Source organism: Esox lucius, chromosome 24 (genome assembly GCF_011004845.1).
Source record: "Esox lucius isolate fEsoLuc1 chromosome 24, fEsoLuc1.pri, whole genome shotgun sequence".
Lineage (NCBI taxonomy): Eukaryota > Metazoa > Chordata > Actinopteri > Esociformes > Esocidae > Esox > Esox lucius.
This window is the reverse complement of record NC_047592.1, coordinates 3,614,067-3,636,626: the sequence shown is the minus strand read 5'-3', so window position 1 is coordinate 3,636,626 and position 22,560 is coordinate 3,614,067. Positions and strand designations below refer to the sequence as shown.

The 22,560-nt window shown below is 48.4% G+C and overlaps 1 protein-coding gene across 9 annotated transcripts in view; it reads left to right on the top strand.

The window, feature by feature from the left end:
• The window catches only part of dysf (dysferlin, limb girdle muscular dystrophy 2B (autosomal recessive)), a 76,539-nt gene extending 57,010 nt beyond the window's left edge, over positions 1–19,529 (top strand). For all 9 annotated transcript variants that reach the window (XM_034290278.1, XM_034290276.1, XM_034290279.1 and 6 more), the window contains 14 exons: positions 1,253–1,381; positions 1,825–1,980; positions 2,279–2,370; positions 3,819–3,989; positions 4,117–4,259; positions 7,567–7,706; positions 9,719–9,807; positions 9,967–10,062; positions 11,165–11,306; positions 12,257–12,356; positions 14,728–14,900; positions 15,299–15,408; positions 15,498–15,645; positions 16,940–19,529. In XM_034290278.1, coding sequence (XP_034146169.1) covers positions 1,253–1,381; positions 1,825–1,980; positions 2,279–2,370; positions 3,819–3,989; positions 4,117–4,259; positions 7,567–7,706; positions 9,719–9,807; positions 9,967–10,062; positions 11,165–11,306; positions 12,257–12,356; positions 14,728–14,900; positions 15,299–15,408; positions 15,498–15,645; positions 16,940–16,999 — 1,749 coding nt within the window. In that variant the 3' untranslated portion in view covers positions 17,000–19,529. The remainder of the gene's footprint in view (positions 1–1,252; positions 1,382–1,824; positions 1,981–2,278; positions 2,371–3,818; positions 3,990–4,116; positions 4,260–7,566; positions 7,707–9,718; positions 9,808–9,966; positions 10,063–11,164; positions 11,307–12,256; positions 12,357–14,727; positions 14,901–15,298; positions 15,409–15,497; positions 15,646–16,939) is intronic.
• Positions 19,530–22,560: the final 3,031 nt, after the last annotated feature.

Here is a 22,560-nt window from a genome sequence, read left to right as displayed (position 1 = left end):
CTCTCTGTTTATGTCCCTTTCTCCTCATCTCTCTGTCCTCATCCCTCTCTCCTTATCTCTCTGTCCTCACCCCTCTCTCCTTATCTCTCTGTTTATGTCCCTTTCTCCTTATCTCTCTGTCCTCATCCCTCTCTCCTCATCTCTCTATCCTCATCCCTCTCTCCTTATCTCTCTGTCCTCATCCCAATCTCCTCATCTCTCTGTCCTCATCCCTCTCTCCTCATCTCTCTGTCCTCATCCCTCTCTCCTCATCTCTCTGTCCTCATCCCTCTCTCCTCATCTCTCTGTCCTCATCCCTCTCTCCTTATCTCTCTGTCCTCATCCCTCTCTCCTCATCTCTCTGTCCTCATCCCTCTCTCCTTATCTCTCTGTCCTCATCCCTCTCTCCTTATCTCTCTGTCCTCATCCCAATCTCCTTATCTCTCTGTCCTCATCCCTCTCTCCTCATCTCTCTGTCCTCATCCCTCTCTCCTCATCTCTCTGTCCTCATCCCTCTCTCCTTATCTCTCTGTCCTCATCCCTCTCTCCTCATCTCTCTCTCCTCATCCCTCTCTCCTCATCTCTCTGTCCTCATCCCTCTCTCCTTATCTCTCTGTCCTCATCCCAATCTCCTTATCTCTCTGTCCTCATCCCTCTCTCCTCATCTCTCTGTCCTCATCCCTCTCTCCTCATCTCTCTGTCCTCATCCCTCTCTCCTTATCTCTCTGTCCTCATCCCTCTCTCCTTATCGCTCTGTCCTCATCCCTCTCTCCTTATCGCTCTGTCCTCATCCCTCTCTCCTCATCTCTCTGTCCTCATCCCTCTCTCCTTATCTCTCTGTCCTCATCCCTCTCTCCTTATCTCTCTGTCCTCATCCCTCTCTCCTCATCTCTCTGTCCTCATCCCTCTCTCCTCATCTCTCTGTCCTCATCCCTCTCTCCTCATCTCTCTGTCCTCATCCCTCTCTCCTCATCTCTCTGTCCTCATCCCTCTCTCCTTATCTCTCTGTCCTCATCCCTCTCTCCTTATCTCTCTGTCCTCATCCCTCTCTCCTCATCTCTCTGTCCTCATCCCTCTCTCCTCATCTCTCTGTCCTCATCCCTCTCTCCTCATCTCTCTGTCCTCATCCCTCTCTCCTTATCTCTCTGTCCTCATCCCTCTCTCCTTATCTCTCTGTCCTCATCCCTCTCTCCTCATCTCTCTGTCCTCATCCCTCTCTCCTCATCTCTCTGTCCTCATCCCTCTCTCCTTATCTCTCTGTCCTGTGTTGCAGTTGTTTGAAGGGCCTCTGGAGGAGACAGAAAGCTTCCAAGGCCTCTCAGACTTCTGCCAGACCTTCAAACTGTACCGGGGGAAGAACCAAGATGATGGAGATGACCCTTCTGTTGTTGGAGAGTTCAAGGTGAAAGGGGTTAGAGGTTATAGTGCTTAGATGTTAGAGGTCAGGGGTTAGTCTGTACTGAACGAAGAGAGAGGAAGATAAATGAGATCAAAAAGAGATGTTTTCATATAGTAAAACCATTTAATGTGATGGCTCAAGATAAGAATGAGGGGTTAGGCTGGAGTCAATGGTTCACGTTGGTTTGCCTGAAACAAAATATTAATTATAATATTCATTGTCAACTCCACTAGCAAGTCTTAACAGAATTTTTCACCATAAAACGATAGTTATGATATTTGTCCTGAGACATTTATTTAGCATAAAGTTGTAGTTCTGACATGTATAGTCAGCAATGTCCTTACAACAACGTGGTCCTTCTTATGTGTCTAGTCAGATTTCCTCACCGTAAATTGACAACTCTGACATGTGACGGATGTTCCCTTCTTTACTGTGATGTCTTCCAGGGCATGTTGAAGATCTACCCCATCCCAGAAGACCCTTATGTCCCCCTGCCACCCCGCCAGTTTCATCACTTACCCCCCAACAACGTAGAGGAGTGTCTGGTCCGAGTTTACATCATACAGGCCACCGGACTGCAGCCCAAAGACCCCAATGGAAAGGTGGCTACGGTGTCTGGCTTCCTTCAGAAACATCTACAGTGTCTTGTAGATGTTTCCTGTAGTTGTTTTCTGTAGATGCTTTCTGCATATGTTTCCTGTAGATGTTTCTTGTAGTCCTTTCCTGTAGCTGTTACCTTTAGTTGTTTCCTGTATATGTTTATTTTAGAGGTCTCTTTTAGATGTTTCCTTTAGCTGTTTCCTGTATATGTTTCTTTTAGATGTTTCCTCTAGATGTTTCAGGTAGTTCTTTCCTGTAGATGTTTCCTCTAGATGCTTCCTCTTGTGGTTTCCTTCACAGTGTGATCCGTACGTGAAGATCAGTCTGGGTAAGAAGTCCATCAACGACCACGACAACTACCTGCCCTGCACCCTGGACCCTGTGTTTGGAAAGTAGGTCTTATTTACTTCCTCCCTCGTGTCGTATCTCTCCCCTACACCCCCTGGAGCCGGTCCTCCCTCTGTGTCTCTCCATCTCACCTACACCCCCTGGAGCCGGTCCTCCCTCTGTGTCTCTCCATCTCACCTACACCCCCTGGAGCCGGTCCTCCCTCTGTGTCTCTCCCTCTCACCTACACCCCATGGAGCCGGTCCTCCCTCTGTGTCTCTCCCTCTCACCTACACCCCCTGGAGCCGGTCCTCCCTCTATGTCTCTCCATCTCACCTACACCCCCTGGAGCCGGTCCTCCCTCTGTGTCTCTCCCTCTCACCTACACCCCATGGAGCCGGTCCTCCCTCTGTGTCTCTCCCTCTCCCCAACACCCCCTGGAGCCAGTCCTCCCTCTGTGTCTCCCCATCTCTCCTACACCCCATGGAGCCGGTCCTCCCTCTGTGTCTCTCCCTCTCACCTACACCCCATGGAGCCGGTCCTCCCTCTGTGTCTCTCCCTCTGTCCTACACCCCATGGAGCCGGTCGTCCCTCTGTGTCTCTCCCTCTATCCTACACCCCATGGAGCCGGTCCTCCCTCTGTGTCTCTCCCTCTGTCCTACACCCCATGGAGCCGGTCGTCCCTCTGTGTCTCTCCCTCTGTCCTACACCCCATGGAGCCGGTCGTCCCTCTGTGTCTCTCCCTCTCACCTACACCCCCTGGAGCCGGTCCTCCCTCTATGTCTCTCCATCTCACCTACACCCCCTGGAGCCGGTCCTCCCTCTGTGTCTCTCCCTCTCACCTACACCCCATGGAGCCGGTCCTCCCTCTGTGTCTCTCCCTCTCCCCAACACCCCCTGGAGCCAGTCCTCCCTCTGTGTCTCCCCATCTCTCCTACACCCCATGGAGCCGGTCCTCCCTCTGTGTCTCTCCCTCTATCCTACACCCCATGGAGCCGGTCCTCCCTCTGTGTCTCTCCCTCTGTCCTACACCCCATGGAGCCGGTCGTCCCTCTGTGTCTCTCCCTCTATCCTACACCCCATGGAGCCGGTCCTCCCTCTGTGTCTCTCCCTCTGTCCTACACCCCATGGAGCCGGTCCTCCCTCTCTCCTGGCTGAATGTCCTTTCTCTCAACAACCTGGTCCCCCCTCTAGGGGTCGCTGTACTCACAGCTGACCACACGAACTGCAGAACAACTGGGGGCCATCCTACTGCTGCCCAGCATCCAACAGACTCAGCAGTAGGGAGGCTTTACAGGAGTACTCAGACAAGCCAATAGGTGCATGAATGAACAAACGCATTAATGAACGAAGGATTGTGATGGGATTGACCTGATCCCCTCCAGTTTGTCTGAGCTGACCTTCTGCCTGCCCGTTGAGAAGGGCTTGAGGATCCAGCTATATGTCTATGACCAGAACCTCTTTTGTGCCTCTTATAAAGGATCATAACGTGTGTTGTTCTGGGTTCCTGCAGGCTGTTTGAGCTGACCTGCTCCCTGCCTGTAGAGAAAGATCTGAGAATACAGCTGTATGACTATGACATGCTCACTAAGGACGAGAAGATCGGAGAGACCGTTATCGACCTGGAGAACCGCTTCTTGTCTCGATATGGGGCGTGCTGTGGCCTTCCTCAGTCCTACTGCCTGTACGTTTTCGATTTGTCCTGTCCATCTCTGTCCTGCTGTGTCTCTTATTCTACATAATAGGGTCTCTGTGTTTTGGCAATACCGTGACTGATTTTGACTACTGGTTACTCCTGACCTGGTAACTAGGTCTGGGCTGAACCAGTGGAGGGACCAGTTGAAGCCGTCTCAACTGCTGGTTAGATTGTGTGACAGGAGGAACTACAAGAGACCCGTCTTCAAGCACGACAGAGTCATATTCAGGGGACATGAGTACTCTGCTGCCGAGCTGGGTGAGTTACACACACACACACACAGACACACACACACACACGCCAAAGTTTTGGCCTGTGTGACGGGACGTTGTTCCTGTTGCCGAGGTCAAGGCTGCCGTTTTGGTGATTTATGGCAAAACTGCGTGTGTGCCTGTGTGCCAACGACCGCGGTTACGTTGTCCCGGTTACAGTAGAACGCAGACGCTCTCCGCTTCCCCCGTAACCGTGGTTAGTAATGCGTCAGGAGCTTGTCAATCAGCCATCTTATTGCATCCTGCTCTCTCCTCGCCTCACCCTCACTTCTCCTCTCCTCCTCTCCCTTCACCCTCTCCTCCCCTTCAGTCCCCTCTCCTCCTCTATCACTCTTTTCTCTACTCCCCTCTCTTCTCCTCCTCTATCACTCTCTTCTCTACTCTCCTCTCTTCCTTGTCCTGTCCCCATCTCCTTCAGATTCTCTTTACTTTCCTCTTTCCTTAAGAGAGGTGACGCTAGGTTCAAAACCATAAACAAGGTCCTGAGTTTGGTTGTGTTTGGAAGCTGTAGAGGTTTTCCTCTTGGTTGGTCGGTCACTGTGTTGTTTTAAACCAATGGATGAATCTCTGGCTGAATGGACAGATCTGTTATATGACAAATGGTTGGAGATTTTTCATCATTTAGATGAAATATTAAGTATTTCCAACACAAGTGTTCCACCCAGTCCCTTGCCCTCTCCCCCTCTTCTCTCCCTCCCTCTCTCCCACTCTCTCTCCCACTCTCTCTCCCTCCCTCTCCCCCACTCTCTCTCCCTCCCTCTCTCCCACTCTCTCTCCCTCCCTCTCTCCCACTCTCTCTCCCTCCCTCTCCCCCACTCTCTCTCCCCCACCCCCCCCCCTCTCCTATACCCCATTTTTTCCCCTCATGTCTTGCCCTTTCAATACATCCCATTTATTTCCATTCTCCCCTCACTCCTTTTAGCTTAAAAACTAAGGTCAGACGACTTTAGTTGAAATGATCTAATGTGCTTCCTCCAGACGTTGCTTAATAAGTGATGCTCACTAATCATTATGGAAGTCCAAAGAGGGTGGATGGAGGTGGCTTCAATGATTTACTATCATTTCATGACCAGGCTCTGACGCCCACATGACCAGGCTCTGACGCCCACATGACCAGGCTCTGACACCACATGACCAGGCTCCGACACCCACATGACCAGGCTCTGACGCCCACATGACCAGGCTCCGACGCCCACATGACCAGGCTCCGACTCCCACATGACCATGCTCCGACGCCCACATGACCATGCTCCGACGCCCACATGACCATGCTCTGACGCCCACATGACCATGCTCGACGCCCACATGACCATGCTCCGACGCCCACATGACCAGTCTCTGACGCTCACATGACCAGTCTCTGACGCTCACATGACCAGGCTCTGACACCCACATGACCAGTCTCTGACGCTCACATGACCAGGCTCTGACACCCACATGACCAGGCTCTGACGCCCACATGACCAGGCTCTGACACCCACATGACCAGTCTCTGACGCTCACATGACCAGGCTCTGACACCCACATGACCAGGCTCTGACACCCACATGACCAGGCTCTGACGCCCACATGACCAGTCTCTGACACCTACAACAACAACGTGATACACAGGATTTAATAATGCAGCAGAGTTGCTAAATCCGGCTGAAAAAGCCCATCCAAATGCCCACTCAGAACTCCCGAACAGAGTGCATCCAAATGACCACTCAAAACAGCCAAACAGAGTCCATCCAAATGACCACCCAGAACTCCCAAACAGAGTCCAGAGTTAGCAGGAATACGAAAAGTCTGAAGCTGAATGCTTCTTGCCATGGCAGTCAGAGGTTTTTCTGATGATGGAATGTGTACTTTAATAGAAATTAGAAAGTCCTTTATCATGATAATATGGACTGACGGATCTGTCCAAAACGAGTATGCTGATACCGTCTACTGGCAGATCTGGGTGAATGTTTTAAAAGCCTTATTAAATGTGATAGTGTGTTATCCCCTATCTCCAGTTACAAGCTATAATAGGTAAGACAAGTTGCTACGCCATGTTCAGATCCCACAGACCACAGAGGTTAAATCATCGTGAAAAGTTGTATTTAACCTACTAAGAGAATGTAGTCACCATGTTGATAGGGGTTTCTTGATTTGTGTTTCTTGGGGCGGATTACCCCTTTAAGATGGATGCACTAACTGTGAGTTGCTCTGGATGTCAGCTTCTACTAAATGACTGAAATGTAAAACATTTACTGGAAAGGAGTAGAGGAGCTCAGTTGGCTACTGAGACTCCACGAGGAAACGCTTCGGAGAGACGGAGAGAGTTGGCAGAACAAGAGACCCTGGCGAAGAAGTGCGCCTTGCAAGCCTCACATGAAAGAATGTTCCACGAGCTCGCCAACCAAACGTTGCCGTGGCCTTTGGTCCAGCCACGCCCACAGCAATGGGCACCAGTACCACAGACGGTCACCCTTAAGTGCCATAAATGGCAGCTCTAATTTGCCAAACGGCAGACCCAGGGGCACTTATGAATTGGCCTCCACTGCTCCGTCCATATAAGAACTGAAGGGCAGAGGGCTGAATTTCAGCCTATGAACAAAGGCACTATTACAAGTTCTACTGAAGCTAGAATGTTTATTTTCTTACGCACAGCTCACTTTTTTTATTGCACCACTTCATTACACGTTTGTTTCTGCTGTGATCACTTTTTGATTGACTATAATTTCATGCATAACTTACTTTTTGATTGTTTACTTTATTGTATTACAGTCTACTCTAAATAGTTATACATTTTCTCTTCTAAACCACATGTCTTGGTGAACATGACACAAAGAGATACAGCTCCCTGGTATTATAGCGTGGCTGGCAGACATTTCAGCTTCCATTCCACTCCTTGTCCTACCTGTCGCTGCCAAACGAATCCTTGGCCCATGACTTGGAGTACATGGACGGGAATGGAAGCTAAACAGACACTATCCAACAACCAGTATTATGGGAGAGAAATAGTTCCATGAAAACCTTTTATTATTGGACCTCCCTGGTGGTGCAGTGGTCTAAAACCATCATTTGTTTCCACCAAGCTGACCTCTTGAGTGTAGGGTCAGACCTTGACTGGGATGCCCCACGAGCAGTGAACATGGAGGGGGAGGTTTCGTCAGCAGGGATGTCACGGTTCTCATAATGCTCTAACAAATTCCTTAAGATAGCTTGGGCACCTGCCAACCTAACTGAGATTGTCAAGTTGGTTAGTGTGGCCTTAATTCAACCACAAAACAACTCACCCCTGACCTGTGTGTGTGTGTGTTCTCCAGATGATGCAAGCCCCCCCAGCCCTCACCTTGGACCCCTACAGGAGCGTCTCTGCCTGTTCATCCTCCGTAGACAGGGGCTTGTGCCAGAGCACGTGGAAACACGACCGCTGTACAGTCCCCTACAGCCAGACATAGAACAGGTGGACAAACACACACACACACACACACATACACTCACACTAAAGGATTATTAGGAACACCTGTTAAATTTTTCATTAATGCAATTATCTAATCAACCAATCACATGGCATTTGCTTCAATGCATTTAGGGGTGTGGTCCTGGTCAAGACAATCTCCTGAACTCCAAACTGAATGTCAGAATGGGAAAGAAAGGTGATTTAAGCAATTTTGAGCGTGGCATAGTTGTTGGTGCCAGACGGGCCGGTCTGAGTATTTCACAACCTGCTCAGTTACTGGGATTTTCACGCACAACCATTTCTAGGGTTTACAAAGAATGGTGTGAAAAGGGAAAAACATCCAGTATGTGGCAGTCCTGTGGGCGAAAATGCCTTGTTAATGCTAGAGGTCAGAGGAGAATGGGCCGACTGATTCAAGCTGATAGAAGAGCAACTTTGACTGAAATAACCACTCGTTACAACCGAGGTATGCAGCAAAGCATTTGTGAAGCCACAACACGCACAACCTTGAGGCGGATGGTCTACAACAGCAGAAGAGCCCACCGGGTACCACTCATCTCCACTACAAATAGGAAAAAGAGGCTACAATTTGCACAAGCTCACCAAAATTGGACAGTTGAATACTGGAAGAATGTTGCCTGGTCTGATGAGTCTCGAGTACTGTTGAGACATTCAGATGGTAGAGTCAGAATTTGGCGTAAACAGAATGAGAACATGGATCCATCATGCCTTGTTACCACTGTGCAGGTTAGTGGTGGTGGTGTAATGGTGTGGGGGATGTTTTCTTGGCACACTTTAGGCCCCTTAGTGCCAATTGGGCATCTTTTAAATGCCACAGCCTACCTGAGCATTGTTTCTGACCATGTCCATCCCTTTATGACCATCATGTACCCATCCTCTGATGGTTACTTCCAGCAGGATAATGCACCATGTCACAAAGCTTGAATAATTTCCAATTGGTTTCTTGAACATGACAATGAGTTCACTGTACTGAAATGGCCCCCACAGTCACCAGATCTCAACCCAATAGAGCATCTTTGGGATGTGGTGGAACGGGAGCTTCGTGCCCTGGATGTACATCCCACAAATCTCCATCAACTTCAAGATGCTATCCTATCAATATGGGCCAACATTTCTAAAGAATGCTTTCAGCACTGTGTTGAATCAATGCCACGTAGAGTTAAGGCAGTTCTGAAGGCGAAAGGGGGTCAAACACAGTATTAGTATGGTGTTCCTAATAATCCTTTAGGTGAGTGTACATCGCTGTACAATCCCCTACAGCCAGACATGGAACAGGTGGACAAACACACACACACACACACATACACGCACAACTCTGTACAATCCCCTACAGCCAGACATAGAATAGGTGGACTAACACACACACACACACACACACATCACTGTACAATTCCCTACAGCCAGACATAGAACAGGTGAACAAACACACACACACACACACACTCACACACACACATATCTGTACAATCCCCTACAGCCAGACATAGAACAGGTGGACAAACCTCTTTGAGGTCTCCAGCAGCCAGACAGAATATACCTGGATTACGCCGGTCTCAGCTAGTTTTGTTAAATCATTTACTGTTTTGTTAGAGAAGATGTGTTACGATTGGTTGACTCTGTGTTGCATCATTTCAATCTTCTGGTCGTTTGTGTCTGTGCAACGGCGTCCCTCTAACGTGATTGGTTGGTTATTGATATTCCTGTTTTTCTGACTGGCTGCTTTTTTGTTTTTTTTCCATACCTCCTATATACACCCCCGGAAAAAATGTAAAGACCACTACAGCCTTTTCTTTCCTTTCCAAAAAAGTTGAAAAGGAATGTTTTGAATTTGCAGTGGTCTCTTAATTTTAACCCTTCTGTTCCTCACTCAAAACCTTCCTTTTCAACTTTTTTGGAAAGTAAAAGGTGCAGTGGTCTCTTAATTTTTTCCGAAGCTGTATATATATATTAGTATATATACCTGTCTGTGACTGTTTTTTTGTCCTGTCCATCAGGGGAAACTGCAGCTGTGGGTTGATCTCTTCCCCAAGTTCCTTGGCCCCCCCGGACCCCCCTTCAACATCACTCCCCGCAGGCCTAAGAAGTAAGGTCAAAGGGTCATCTGATTAACTTCCAATTGACTGGGATTCAAATAATAAATACATTCCAAAAAGATGATAGTTTGGGATTCTTTTATAATTGTCATCAATTATTCATGTGTACTTCAGTCATAATGAACCCCCCCCCTTTTCCTGACCTCCAGGTTCTTCCTGCGCTGTATCATATGGAACACCAGTGATGTCATCCTGGATGATGTCAGCCTCACCGGGGATAAAATGAGTGACATCTATGTTAAGGGGTAATAACATGTCATAAAAACCTGATAGGATGAGAGCTCGTGTTAATAACATGTCATAACTACCTGATAAGACAACAACTCATATAATAATAACATGTCATAACTACCTGATCGGCCAGTAACTCATGTATAAATAGCGTCTTAACCACCTGATAGTACAACAGCTCATGTATTAATAAAATGTCATAACTACCAGATAGGACAATAACTCATGTATTAATAACATGTCATAACTACCTGATAGAAAAATAGCTCTAGTGTTTTAAGTGTATGATTATTTGGTTTGTATTTTGAGAACCCTTTCTAACGTCACCTTAAGGGAGTTTCTTGGACGGTCGGCTTCATGTCCCCCCACAGCCTCTCGAGAGAATTTAGAATTACCCCGGACCATTTCAGCCAAACAACAAATGAAAACTGCTCTGGGAGCTCACATTAGTGCATGTCAGCTGGATTGGTTTAAATTGGGCGGGGTTTCATGTTGAGGTTGCACGTTGTGTTCTAGATGGCTGGATTGGTTTAAAAGGGGCGGGGTTTCATGTTGAGGTTGCACGTTGTGTTCTAGATGGCTGGATTGGTTTAAAAGGGGCGGGGTTTCATGTTGAGGTTGCACGTTGTGTTCCAGGTGGCTGGATTGGTTTAAATTGGGCGGGGTTTCATGTTGAGGTTGCACGTTGTGTTCTAGATGGCTGGATTGGTTTAAAAGGGGCGGGGTTTCATGTTGAGGTTGCACGTTGTGTTCTAGATGGCTGGATTGGTTTAAAAGGGGCGGGGTTTCATGTTGAGGTTGCACGTTGTGTTCCAGGTGGCTGGATTGGTTTAAAAGGGGTGGGGTTTCATGTTGAGGTTGCACGTTGTGTTCTAGATGGCTGGATTGGTTTAAAAGGGGCGGGGTTTCATGTTGAGGTTGCACGTTGTGTTCCAGGTGGCTGGATTGGTTTAAAAGGGGCGGGGTTTCATGTTGAGGTTGCACGTTGTGTTCCAGGTGGCTGGATTGGTTTAAAAGGGGCGGGGTTTCATGTTGAGGTTGCACGTTGTGTTCCAGGTGGCTGGATTGGTTTAAAAGGGGCGGGGTTTCATGTTGAGGTTGCACATTGTGTTCCAGGTGGCTTCATGGCCATGAGGACAACAAGCAGAAGACGGATGTCCACTATCGCTCGTTAGGAGGAGAGGGTAACTTCAACTGGCGCTTCCTGTTTCCTTTCCACTTCCTCCCTGCTGAACAGCTCTGTATCATCGACAGAAAGGTGAGGAGGAGCAAGAAATGGAGGAGAGGGGGGGGGGGAGGATTCAGGGACGGAGGGACGGGCGGAGCCATGGATGGAAGAATTGATGGAGCGATGACTTGTGATGCGGGGGCAACTCTTTTATTCCTCTGAGTGTGTGCATGTGATGTCACTAGTATCAGAAGCCTTTAAATGGCAACACGCTACACGGTCGGACTCCATCCGACTTGCAGGCACACGTTAAGATCTCGGCCAGCCTCAGACACTGACCTCACTCAGCACGCCCTCCGGTTTGACACGGCCGTCACGGAACGGGTGACTCAAACGGTCTGATATAGAAGGGCCCCCAAAAACACCGCCGCTGAAACTCCCCGGGGAAAAAATATCCAGTGTTTATTTTGTGTTTCTGTCCGTGCGCATGGTTGTTAAGGTGTGTGAATGTGGTTGTCAGGATGTGTGTGTTAGTTTGTGTGTGTTTGTGTGTGTGTGTGTACAATAGTCATTGTCTTCAGCCAAATGAATCTAAACACAACTGTGTAATGTGTATCTGTGAAGTCTTCATTATCTACTCAGTGTTGGAGACCGTATCAATCATTATTGTGTGTGTGTGTGTGTCTTAGTCTATGTATGCCCTGTCTCACAGAGGGGTGTAGTGTTGACAACACACACATCACTGTGCTGTAAGGAAAGTTGTGACCAGTTGGTGTTACTATGCTGTTTGACTTCTTCTGTCCCCCTCTCCTAATCTCCTCCAACCCACCTCCTCCTCTCCACTCCTCCTTGACTCCCCTCTTTTTCTCCTCTCCTAATCTCCTCCACCCCACCTCCTCATCTCCACTCCTCCTCAAACTCCCCTCTTCTTCATCTCTCCTATAATCTCGTCCTCATCTCCGCCTTCTCTCTACTCCTCCTCCACTCCCTTGATCCTCTCTCCTTCCCCCATATTCTCTCCTGCTTCCTCCTTCTCTCAGGAGCACTTCTGGAGTTTGGACAAGAACGAGATAAAGATTCCTCCTAAACTCACTATTCAGATCTGGGACAACGACAAGTTCTCCTTTGACGACTTCCTGGGTAATATCCTGTCTGTCTGTCCAGTTGAAGAGAGGCATTAGCAAGCCCATTACACACCCCATAGCAAACTCCTCCCTGTCTGTCCCTCCACACTGCCTCCTCCCTCCCTCCCTCCCTCCTTCCACCCTCCCTCTACCCCTCCACCCTCCCTCTATCCACCCTCCCTCTACCCCTCCACCCTCCACCAACCTCCCTCCCTCCACCCTCCCTCCCTCTACCCCTCCACCCTCCCTCTACCCCTCCACCCTCCCTCTATCCACCCTCCCTCTACCCCTCCACCCACCCTCCACCCTCCCTCTACCCCTCCACCCTCCCTCTACCCCTCCACCCTCCCTCTATCCACCCTCCCTCTACCCCTCCACCCACCCTCCACCCTCCCTCTACCCCTCCACCCACCCTCCACCCTCCCTCTACCCCTCCACCCTCCCTCTACCCCTCCACCCTCCCTCTCTTCTTCACAGCCTAGTCTTCCCCTCCATCACTCCATTCATGTCCCAACCACCGGTCAGTTAAATGCCTCGTTAGTCATTTCTGACATTACAGGAGCAGAACCAGTAAAAACATACTACTGATAGGAACCTGATGTGTACCTGTGTCTCTGTACGTGTGTGTGTGTGTGTGTACGTGTGTGTGTGTGTCTACCTGTGCCAGTGCAGGAGTTGGTCTCCTGATCTCAGCCCTGTACAACACAGTCCTCTGTGGAGGTTTTCACAGTTGATCAAGAAGTTCATCTGCTGTGAAAACATTCTATGTGTGTGTCTTAGTGCCTGTGTGTGTGTGTGTCTTAGTGCCTGTGTGTGTGTCTTAGTGCCTGTGTGTGTGTGTGTCTTAGTGCCTGTGTGTGTGTCTTAGTGCCTGTGTGTGTGTGTCTTAGTGCCTGTGTGTGTGTGTGTGTGTGTGTGTCTTAGTGCCTGTGTGTGTGTGTCTTAGTGCCTGTGTGTGTGTGTGTGTCTTTGTGCCTGTGTGTGTGTGTCTTTGTGCCTGTGTGTGTGTGTGTGTCTTAGTGCCTGTGTGTGTCTTAGTGCCTGTGTGTGTGTGTGTGTGTGTGTCTTAGTGTCTATATATGTGTGTGTGTGTGTGTGTGTGTGTGTCTTAGTGCCTGTGTGTGTGTGTGTGTGAGTGGGTTTCAGTGCTATATCTTTTCCAGTATACTGTACTGTAGGTAGCATATATCTTGTTAATTATTGTTTTTGTTTCATTTTACTGTCAGCACATTTTGAGGGGCGGTGTCAGTTTTTCTGACATTATGACCCCCTCTCTCCCTCTTTTCTCCCTCTCTTCTCTAGCCCCCCCCCCTCTCCCTCTTCTCTCTCTTTCCTAAGCTTCCATCTCTCCCTTCTCTAATGAACCCTCTCTCTCACTCTCCCTCCCCCTCTTCTCTAGCCCTCCCTCTCTCCCTCTCTCCCTCTCTCCCTCTCTCTCTCTATCCCCGTCTCCCTCTCAAACCCTGTTTCAATCTTCTCTAACCTTCCATCCCTCTCTTCTAATCCCCCCTCTCACTTTTCAAACATCTACCACTCTTTCGTCCTCCTTCTGTCTGTCTTTCTCTCCCATCTCTCTTCTCTTTGCGATCTCTCTCAGTCGATCAAATACATTTCATAAGGCACTTTTCACGTCAGCACTTTTACAAAGTGCTTCTAAAAACATCCTAACAGAGCAAGGAAACCATATGAAAATAAGTCACTCTGGTAAATCAATGGATCACAACCTTTTTTGATGTCATTTGGCCTTGTGCCCCTGAAGCCCCGCTGAGTCCCGTGGTGTCATGAGTCCCATGGTGTCATGAGTCCCGTGGTGTCATGAGTCCCATGGTGTCATGAGTCTTCTCAGAGACGTCCCCGCTGGCCTGTAGCGTCGCACTAGATGCTGGAAGCTTGCATGTTCACAGACACGGCGTCTTACACTGAGTCTGCTTGGAAGAAACCTAGAGAGGAGGCAGGCTGCGCTCACTAAGACATTCATACGTTCAGTCGATTAAAACAGGTGGACATTCGCAGGTGACTCTTTTCCTCCTCACTCCCCACCCCCCACCCCCCTCCCTCCCTCCCTCCCTCCCTCCCTCCCCATCCTTCTACCTGCCTATCAGTCTGTCTCTGTGGTCCTCCTCACCCCCCACCCCCCTCCCTCCCTCCCTCCCCATCCTTCTACCTGCCTATCAGTCTGTCTCTGTGGTCCTCCTCACCCCCCACCCCCTCCCTCCCTCCCTCCCCATCCTTCTACCTGCCTATCAGTCTGTCTCTGTGGTCCTCCTCACCCCCCACCCCCTCCCTCCCTCCCTCCCTCCCTCCCCATCCTTCTACCTGCCTATCAGTCTGTCTCTGTGGTCCTCCCTGCCCCCCACCTTGTTAAAACCCTGCTGTGTTCTCCCCAGGCTGCGTGGAGTTGGATCTCCAACACATGCCGCGTCCGGCCAAGTCCCCTGAGAAGTGTTCCCTGTCCACCCTGACCCAGGAGCCGGACAAGACCGTGTCCCTGTTCGAACAGAAGACGGTGAAGGGCTGGTGGCCGTGTGTCTGTGACGGCAGTGGAGAGAAGGTCATCGCTGTGAGTACACGTGTCCTCGAGACCTCAGGGTCAAATGCATAGAACAAGGATACAAACCAAACACAATCCTCATTTTACTTCTGGACCCCCCCTCTCCATCTCTCTCTCTCTCTCATCTCTCCCTCTCTCTCTCATCTCTCCCTCTCTCTCTCATCTCTCCCTCTATCTCTCTCTCTCTCATCTCTCTTCCCTCCCTCTCATCTCTCATCTCTCCCTCTATCTCTCTCTCTCATCTCTCTTCCCTCCCTCTTATCTCTCATCTCTCCCTCTCTCTCTCTCTCTCTCCATCTCTCATCTCTCTTCCCTCCCTCTTTCTCTCATCTCTCATCTCTCTTCCCTCCCTCTTTCTCTCATCTCTCATCTCTCCCTCTCTCTCCCCTCTCGGCCCTCCCTCTCAGGGGAAGGTGGAGATGTCTTTGGAGATAGTTCCTGAGCAGGAGCAGGAGGAGAGACCAGCTGGACTGGGGAGAGACGAACCCAACATGAACCCTTTCCTGGAGGCGCCACAGTGAGCACAGACAAAACCACAGACACAACAGACATACAGACATCCTCTCCTTCCCTAATTCTCCTCTCCCTCTCTCTCCTTCTCTACAGTCGTCCTGAGACGTCCTTCCTGTGGTTCTCTTCTCCCTACAAGACAATAAAGTACATTCTCTGGGGAAGATATAAATTCTTCATCCTACTCTTCATCATCCTTTTCCTCCTATTCCTCTTCATCGGAGTCTTCCTCTACTCCTTCCCAGTGAGTATTACACAGGGATCAAGGGATCGAGAGATGAGTGTGGGGATGTGTGTGTATGTAGAGTGGCGGTGTGTGTGTGTGTGGACAGTGTGTGGGTGTATTTAGTGTGGCGATGTGTGTGTGTGGAGAGTGGTGGTGTGTGTACGTGTGTGTGTGTGTGCGTGTGTGTATGTAGAGTGGCGGTTTGTGTGTGTGTGGAGAGTGTGTGTGTGTTTGTGTGTGTGTATTTAGAGTGGCGGTGTGTGTGTGTTTTTAGAGTGGGTGTGTGTGTGTATGTAGAGTGGCTGTGTGTGTGTGTGTGTGTATGTTGATTGGCGGTATGTGTGTGTATGTTGAGTGGCGGTGTGTGTGTGTTTTTAGAGTGGGTGTGTGTGTGTATATAGAGTGGCTGTGTGTGTGTGTGTGTGTATGTTGAGTGGCGGTGTGTGTGTGTATGTTGAGTGGCGGTGTGTGTGTGTGTATGTATGTTGAGTGGCGGTGTGTGTGTGTATGTAGAGTGGCTGTGTGTGTGTGTGTATGTAGAGTGGGTGTGTGTGGGTGTGTGTGTTGAGTGGCGGTGTGTGAGTGTGTATGTAGAGTGGCTGTGTGTGTATGTTGAGTGGCTGTGTGTGAGTGTGTAAGTAGAGTGGCTGTGTGTGTATGTTGAGTGGCTGTGTGTGTGTGTGTGTGTATGTAGAGTGGCTGTGTGTGAGTGTGTATGTAGAGTGGGTGTGTGTGTATGTTGAGTGGCTGTGTGTGTGTGTGTATGTAGAGTGGGTGTGTGTATGTTGAGTGGCGGTGTGTGTGTGTGTGTGTGTATGTAGAGTGGCTGTGTGTGTATGTTGAGTGGCTGTGTGTGTGTGTGTGTGTGTATGTAGAGTGGGTGTGTGTATGTTGAGTGGCGGTGTGTGTGTGTGTGTGTCAGGTGGTTGTTTCCTAATATCAGTGATGAAAGATTAGGATTAGAAATTCAATACAGATAAGCTTTATGATTGTTAGGTAGGAATGTTTCAGATTTTTTTTCAGATGTGTGTACATTTGTGTGTGTGGTCATGTGTATGTGTGTGTGTGTGTGTGTGTGGTCATGTGTATGTGTGTGTGTATGTGTGTGTGTATGTGTGTGTGTGTGTGTGTGTGTGTGGTCATGTGTATGTGTGTGTGTGTGTGTGTGTGGTCATGTGTATGTGTGTGTGTATGTGTGTGTGTATGTGTGTGTGTGTGTGTGTGTGTGTGGTCATGTGTATGTGTATGTGTGTGTGTGTGTGTGTAATATAAGCAGTGATTACTAACCCCCCCCCCCCCACCATCCCCACAGAACTATGCTGCTATGAAAATGGTGGGCCCATTCAGTGGAGCAGCCAAGCCAACTACATAATGAAAGAACTGAAGAAAGACCCAGAAAAAGGAGAACGAGAGGAGGAGAGAAGAAAGGAGGTGAGAAGAGAGAAAATGAGAGATACAGAAAACCAAAGAAACAGCAATGGAGAAGGGAGAGAGATTGTGAAGCGCTAAAGCGAAGAGATGTGAAAGGGAATGACACTTTACCTATCAAGATGAAACACGTGACGTGTTGAAATGCCACATGGAGATCTCATTGTCCTCCACATCCTTCACATGGCTCTGTAGTCTGGCCGTAACACACACACCCCAGAGAAGAAATGTCACACCCCAGCTGAGAGCTACGGTTTCCCAGCTCCAACCCTTCGGCCCGGCTCTCCCATCCATCTGGGGCCTCTCTTTGATGTCAGAACTGTCATCAGGGTTTCCCCAAATAATATCTACAATGCAGTGAAATACAGTGAAATACAGTGTCTCAATCAGTCCGTGTGCGCTCAGGTTCTGATGCCTGTTTGCTCTTTGATTCCTTGTTTCCCCTTCAATATCTCTCTCTCTTTATCTCCCTCTCTTTAACGCAGACTCCCCGTCTCTCATCCAACCCTCCCCGTCTCTCATCCAACCCTCCCCGTCTCTCATCCAGCCCTCCCCGTCTCTCATCCAACCCTCCCCGTCTCTCATCCAGCCCTCCCCGTCTCTCATCCAACCCTCCCCGTCTCTCATCCAGCCCTCCCCGTCTCTCATCCAGCCCTCCCCGTCTCTCATCCAACCCTCCCCGTCTCTCATCCAACCCTCCCCGTCTCTCATCCAACCCTCCCCGTCTCTCATCCAACCCTCCCAGTCTCTCATCCAACCCTCCCCGTCTCTCATCCAACCCTCCCCGTCTCTCATCCAGCCCTCCCCTTCTCTACCCCTTCCTTGGTCTTTCTCTGCCTTTCCAATCTTGTTGTTGGGACGAGAAGAAAACACCTTCCCCTCTTTTCACAGCTAGGAGCTTCTTTCCTTCATGCAGAGAAGAGGATTAGATCTGCCCCCTCCGTCCATCACTTCCTGTCTACTGTCTCCCATTCCCTGTTCTGGGTTAAGTCCTGGATTTGTTCTCAGTGCTCCGAGCGGGTTGTTATCAGACACCCTGCTGTTAGACACACACACACACACCAGTACACACAGAACTCTCATGGTTGTTAAGCAAAGGAGACGGAGATAAAAGCAGCCTCCTACTGTTCGGCATTAACTAAATGACATCAAGCACGTTCAGCCGGTTTGTCTGGGTGTGTAAGTGTTTAAAGTTTTTTTTTTTTCCAGGCGTCGTATCAGGTTGATTTTCGGGGTCACACACACATTTCAGGTGGATTAGTCCGACTGCTCTGACCTCGACCATTCTGTGCGTGTGTGTGTTTTCTCCCGAGCATTAAGTTCATGTTAGAACGTGTGCCTTGCTGCATGCCGGGAGGAGGAGCCAACACGTCGTACAGCACTAGGCTTCTCCAGAAACGCTGTGCAGGCAACCAATGAACACTGTGATGGAGGCGATTGGCAGGTATGGAGGAGTGGTGTTCCTCAGCGCTGCTGCTCTTGGGCAACGTGGGTGTTTTCATTCACTCTCCACAACTCTGTGCTGCGCTGATGCTGGCTGTCAAATGGGGGCCTTCGAAGCAGAGACCCCAATACTTTGGACACTATGACGCCAGATCCAAACCCTCTATTCAAATGAGACCTTTGTTTGATCATGGCTGGTATATCTACATAGCTTTAACTGATTGAATGACATAGGTCCTCCTAAGTCTGACTGATAGCCGCTCTGCTTCTTACCAAAAACGGGGGCGGGGCAGCTACTATGTTATGTTAAAGAAATGGAGAGTGTGGCTTTAAATATGCGACGGCCTCATTAAAAACCCTTTGCTGTTAATGCTTCACGCTTCTGAGCCGCTACGCCTGGAGATCCAAAGTGAAATGAACGGTTGGATTGTAACTGGGCTTTGAGTCCGGGACATCTGAAAGCCTTAGCTGTTAAACCATGTCTGTATACCCTGAAGCCTTTGGGACGAACTCTGCAACTCTACACACATCCAGACAGTTCTACTTTGGTCTTTATCATGAAAGGGAACCCATCCCAAACTCCTGACAAGGTCATTTCAGGTTTACCTTCTACACACCTGGTCTGAATTAAGGAATGAAATGACTAAATGTCTGTCTTCATCTTTATTCAACTCTGCCTTCTACTCTGTTATCTAGTCTGCCTTCTACTCTGTCTTCTACTCTGTTATAAACTCTGCCTTCTAGTCTGTTATAAACTCTGCCTTGTAGTCTGTTATAAACTCTGCCTTCTAGTCTGTTATAAACTCTGCCTTCTAGTCTGTTATAAACTCTGCCTTCTAGTCTGTTATAAACTCTGCCTTCCACTCTGTCTTCAACTCTTCTCCAAAGAATCACGTTGCCTTTTATTATCAGTCTGTATTGCCTGCTCTATGTACTCCATACACAATATAAATGCACCGATAAGTCTGTTTTCATGGCAATAGATATATGAGTCTTATGACTGTACTCTAAATAAATCGTATCCAAGTTCAGATGCCTGGTGTTTTATTTGCCATCAGGGTCAGTGGACGGTCTGTCAGTCAAGATAGTGGGGCCAGTAACCGAAAGGTCTGGGGTTCTAATCCCCAAGCTGACAAGGCAAAACAAGTCTTTTGTTGTGCCCTGGAACAAGGCGACATAACTGCTCTCTGACTCTGAAGGAGCTTTATCCTGCTGTGACCTTGTGACCCCGATCATGTGACCTGTGACCAGATTTTTATTTCTTAGCAGCGCCATTGACGGGTTCTGACATTTTAATATAGTCCTCAACTGAACTCCCAACCTGATTAACTGATCCCTCCTAATCCCCCTGTTAGAGTCAATCTCCGTGTTCCTGTGAAGACGTCATTCAAAATGGAGATCTCAATGGCCGTGTGTTCACAGACACTTAGATGGGAACTGTACAGGATGCGGACGCTCTGTCTCCATGACCCAGGCCTGTCAGGTGAACTTGGAAGTTTGAACAGGAAGTTACCACGTGTGTTCCAGAGGTAATGGTGTGTTGAAAATGGGATCAGAAATGGGATCTCAGAAATATCTGACCTCCGACTATCCAGACAACAACAAAGAAAGAAAAAAGAAACCGCAAAATATCTTTTTTGAACGGTCACCCGACTTGGACTAACACGATGGAAAATCATCCACAACATCCTAGAGCTCTGGGTTTCCAACCTGAAGATCACTGGCGTCTTCATTTGACCTCATTCTTTTTTGAAGTTTCCAGTTGTCTTGAAAGCACCAAAAGCCTGAAGAAGCTGTCTGTAGAGTAAAGCTGTAGAATGAGGTCAGCAGGGGTCAACAGATCTGTTAAGTTTAACGTTTAAAAAAAAAAAAATATAATAATATAATACACTTTTTAAATGCCCATAATCCTCATAAAAAGGACTTATAAGTGTGTATATAATTTCTTTTAAAAAGTTTGTAAAACACTCTGTCAACAACTTTCCTGTCCAATGAGTTTATTTGTTCTCAGTCATATGGTCATACTTTCCTGGTAACATAAGATTAACAAAATTAAATGAAACACCACTTTCATTCAAATCCCCTCTAGCTTTAGAATTGTTTTGAAGCTGGTTAGTTGATTTTGTTGATGTATTTGGCAACAAGTCAAATAAACATGCTTATTAACATACTTATTCAGCCAAAATAAATTTAGTTGTAACTTTAACGTTTTGCAACTGAAACGGAAAAATACAAATACCTTTCGTGAAGAATACAAACACCACTTATAAACATCTCTATTTTTCACATTTTGTTTCCTTGTTCTATTCTAACTAGATGGGTCTAGGGACGTGGTTCTAGTTGAATTAGATTGATATAGGACAGTTGTTCTGGCTGAAAGAGATAATGCCGGGAATAATTTGGTAGAATTTAATGGAGCTAGAGAGGAAGAGACAATGCTTTCCAGAATTTGGTGAAGAAATCGCCATGCCAGTAATCTGGGTTATGCTGATGTATCACATCCAGTGGCTCGTTATACTCAGTCAGAACTCGGCTGCTGCGTTTTTGTAGCGTATCTGTTGTCAGTGTGTCTCCGTCATTTAATGACATCAACCAACGGGGCCTCAGTCTCAGTCATCCAACACCCTGGTGAGTTGGCAACCACACCACCGACACGGCCCGTTCTCCCACCAAACACACTCCTGTGTGTGTTCCACTTCGGACACACACACTCACGGACACCACGGCACTGGGTGAAATGATCCGTCGGGCTCTGAGACGAAACAGAACATTAATTGGGCGTGAATCACGGCTCTGTATAACCAGGGAGAGATGGATCACAGGACCAGGCGAAAAAAGACAGAATGGAAAAAAGAAAAACACAGGAGATGGGGATAAAAGGAGTTTGGAGGTTCATGGAGAGGCGATGGTCACGAACAAACAGACACACACACACACACACACACACACACACACAGACAGACAGACACACACACACACACACACAGACAGACACACACACAGACAGAGGGGTGTTTTTGTGGAGAATGGTTAACACACAGTAAACGTGTCTTGAGAGAGAACTTGTGTGTCTGGGCAGTGCTCTGGTTGTTCCAGTCTCACCCCCAATAAGCCTCTGAAGAGCTGGCAACCCAACTCACACACACACACACACACACACACACACTAAGCAGGTCTCACACATTGACTTCAGTTTCAGACGTTTCAATTCACATCAAATTAAAATGCTTGACACTGGGAATATAAAAACGGGACTCCGCTTCACCTTGTCTTTTATAGGTTTAGGTATAGCATAAAGGTAGGGGTTGAGGTTAAAGTTGAAATATAGAGGGTAAAGGTTAAATGTGGGGTATAGGTTGAAGGTAAGGGTGAAAGTATTTGAAGGTAGCATCTATATATTTTAGCGCAATTACTGACAGGTACAGTATTAGCCAAGATCTCTACAAATAAGGGAAACACAGCTCCAGGCAGGGAAACACAGCTCCGGGTAGGGAAACACAGCTCCGGGTAGGGAAACACAGCTCCAGGGACAAAATTGTAAACCTGCACAAGGCTGGGATGGGCTACAGGACAATAGGCAATCAGCTTGGTGAGAAGGCAACAACTGTTGGTGCAATTATTAGAAAATGGAAGAAGTTCAAGATGACGGTCTGGGGCTCCACGCAAGATCTCACCTCGTGGGGCATCAATGATCATGAGGAAGGTGAGGGATCAGCCCAGAACTACACGGCAGGACCTGGTCAATGACCTGAAGAGAGCTGAGACCACAGTCTCAAAGAAAACCATTAGTAACACATTACGCCGTCATGGATTAAAATCCTGCAGTGCACGCAAGGTCCCCCTGCTCAAGCCAACGCGAGTTTGCCAATGACCATCTGGATGATCCAGAGGAGGAATGAGTGAAGGTCATGTGGTCTGATGAGACAAAAATAGAGCTTTTTGGTCTAAACTCCACTCGCTGTGTTTGGAGGAAGAAGAAGGATGAGTACAACCCCAAGAACACCATCCCAACCGTGAAGCATGGAGGTGGAAACATCATTCTTTGCTTTTCTGCAAAGGGGA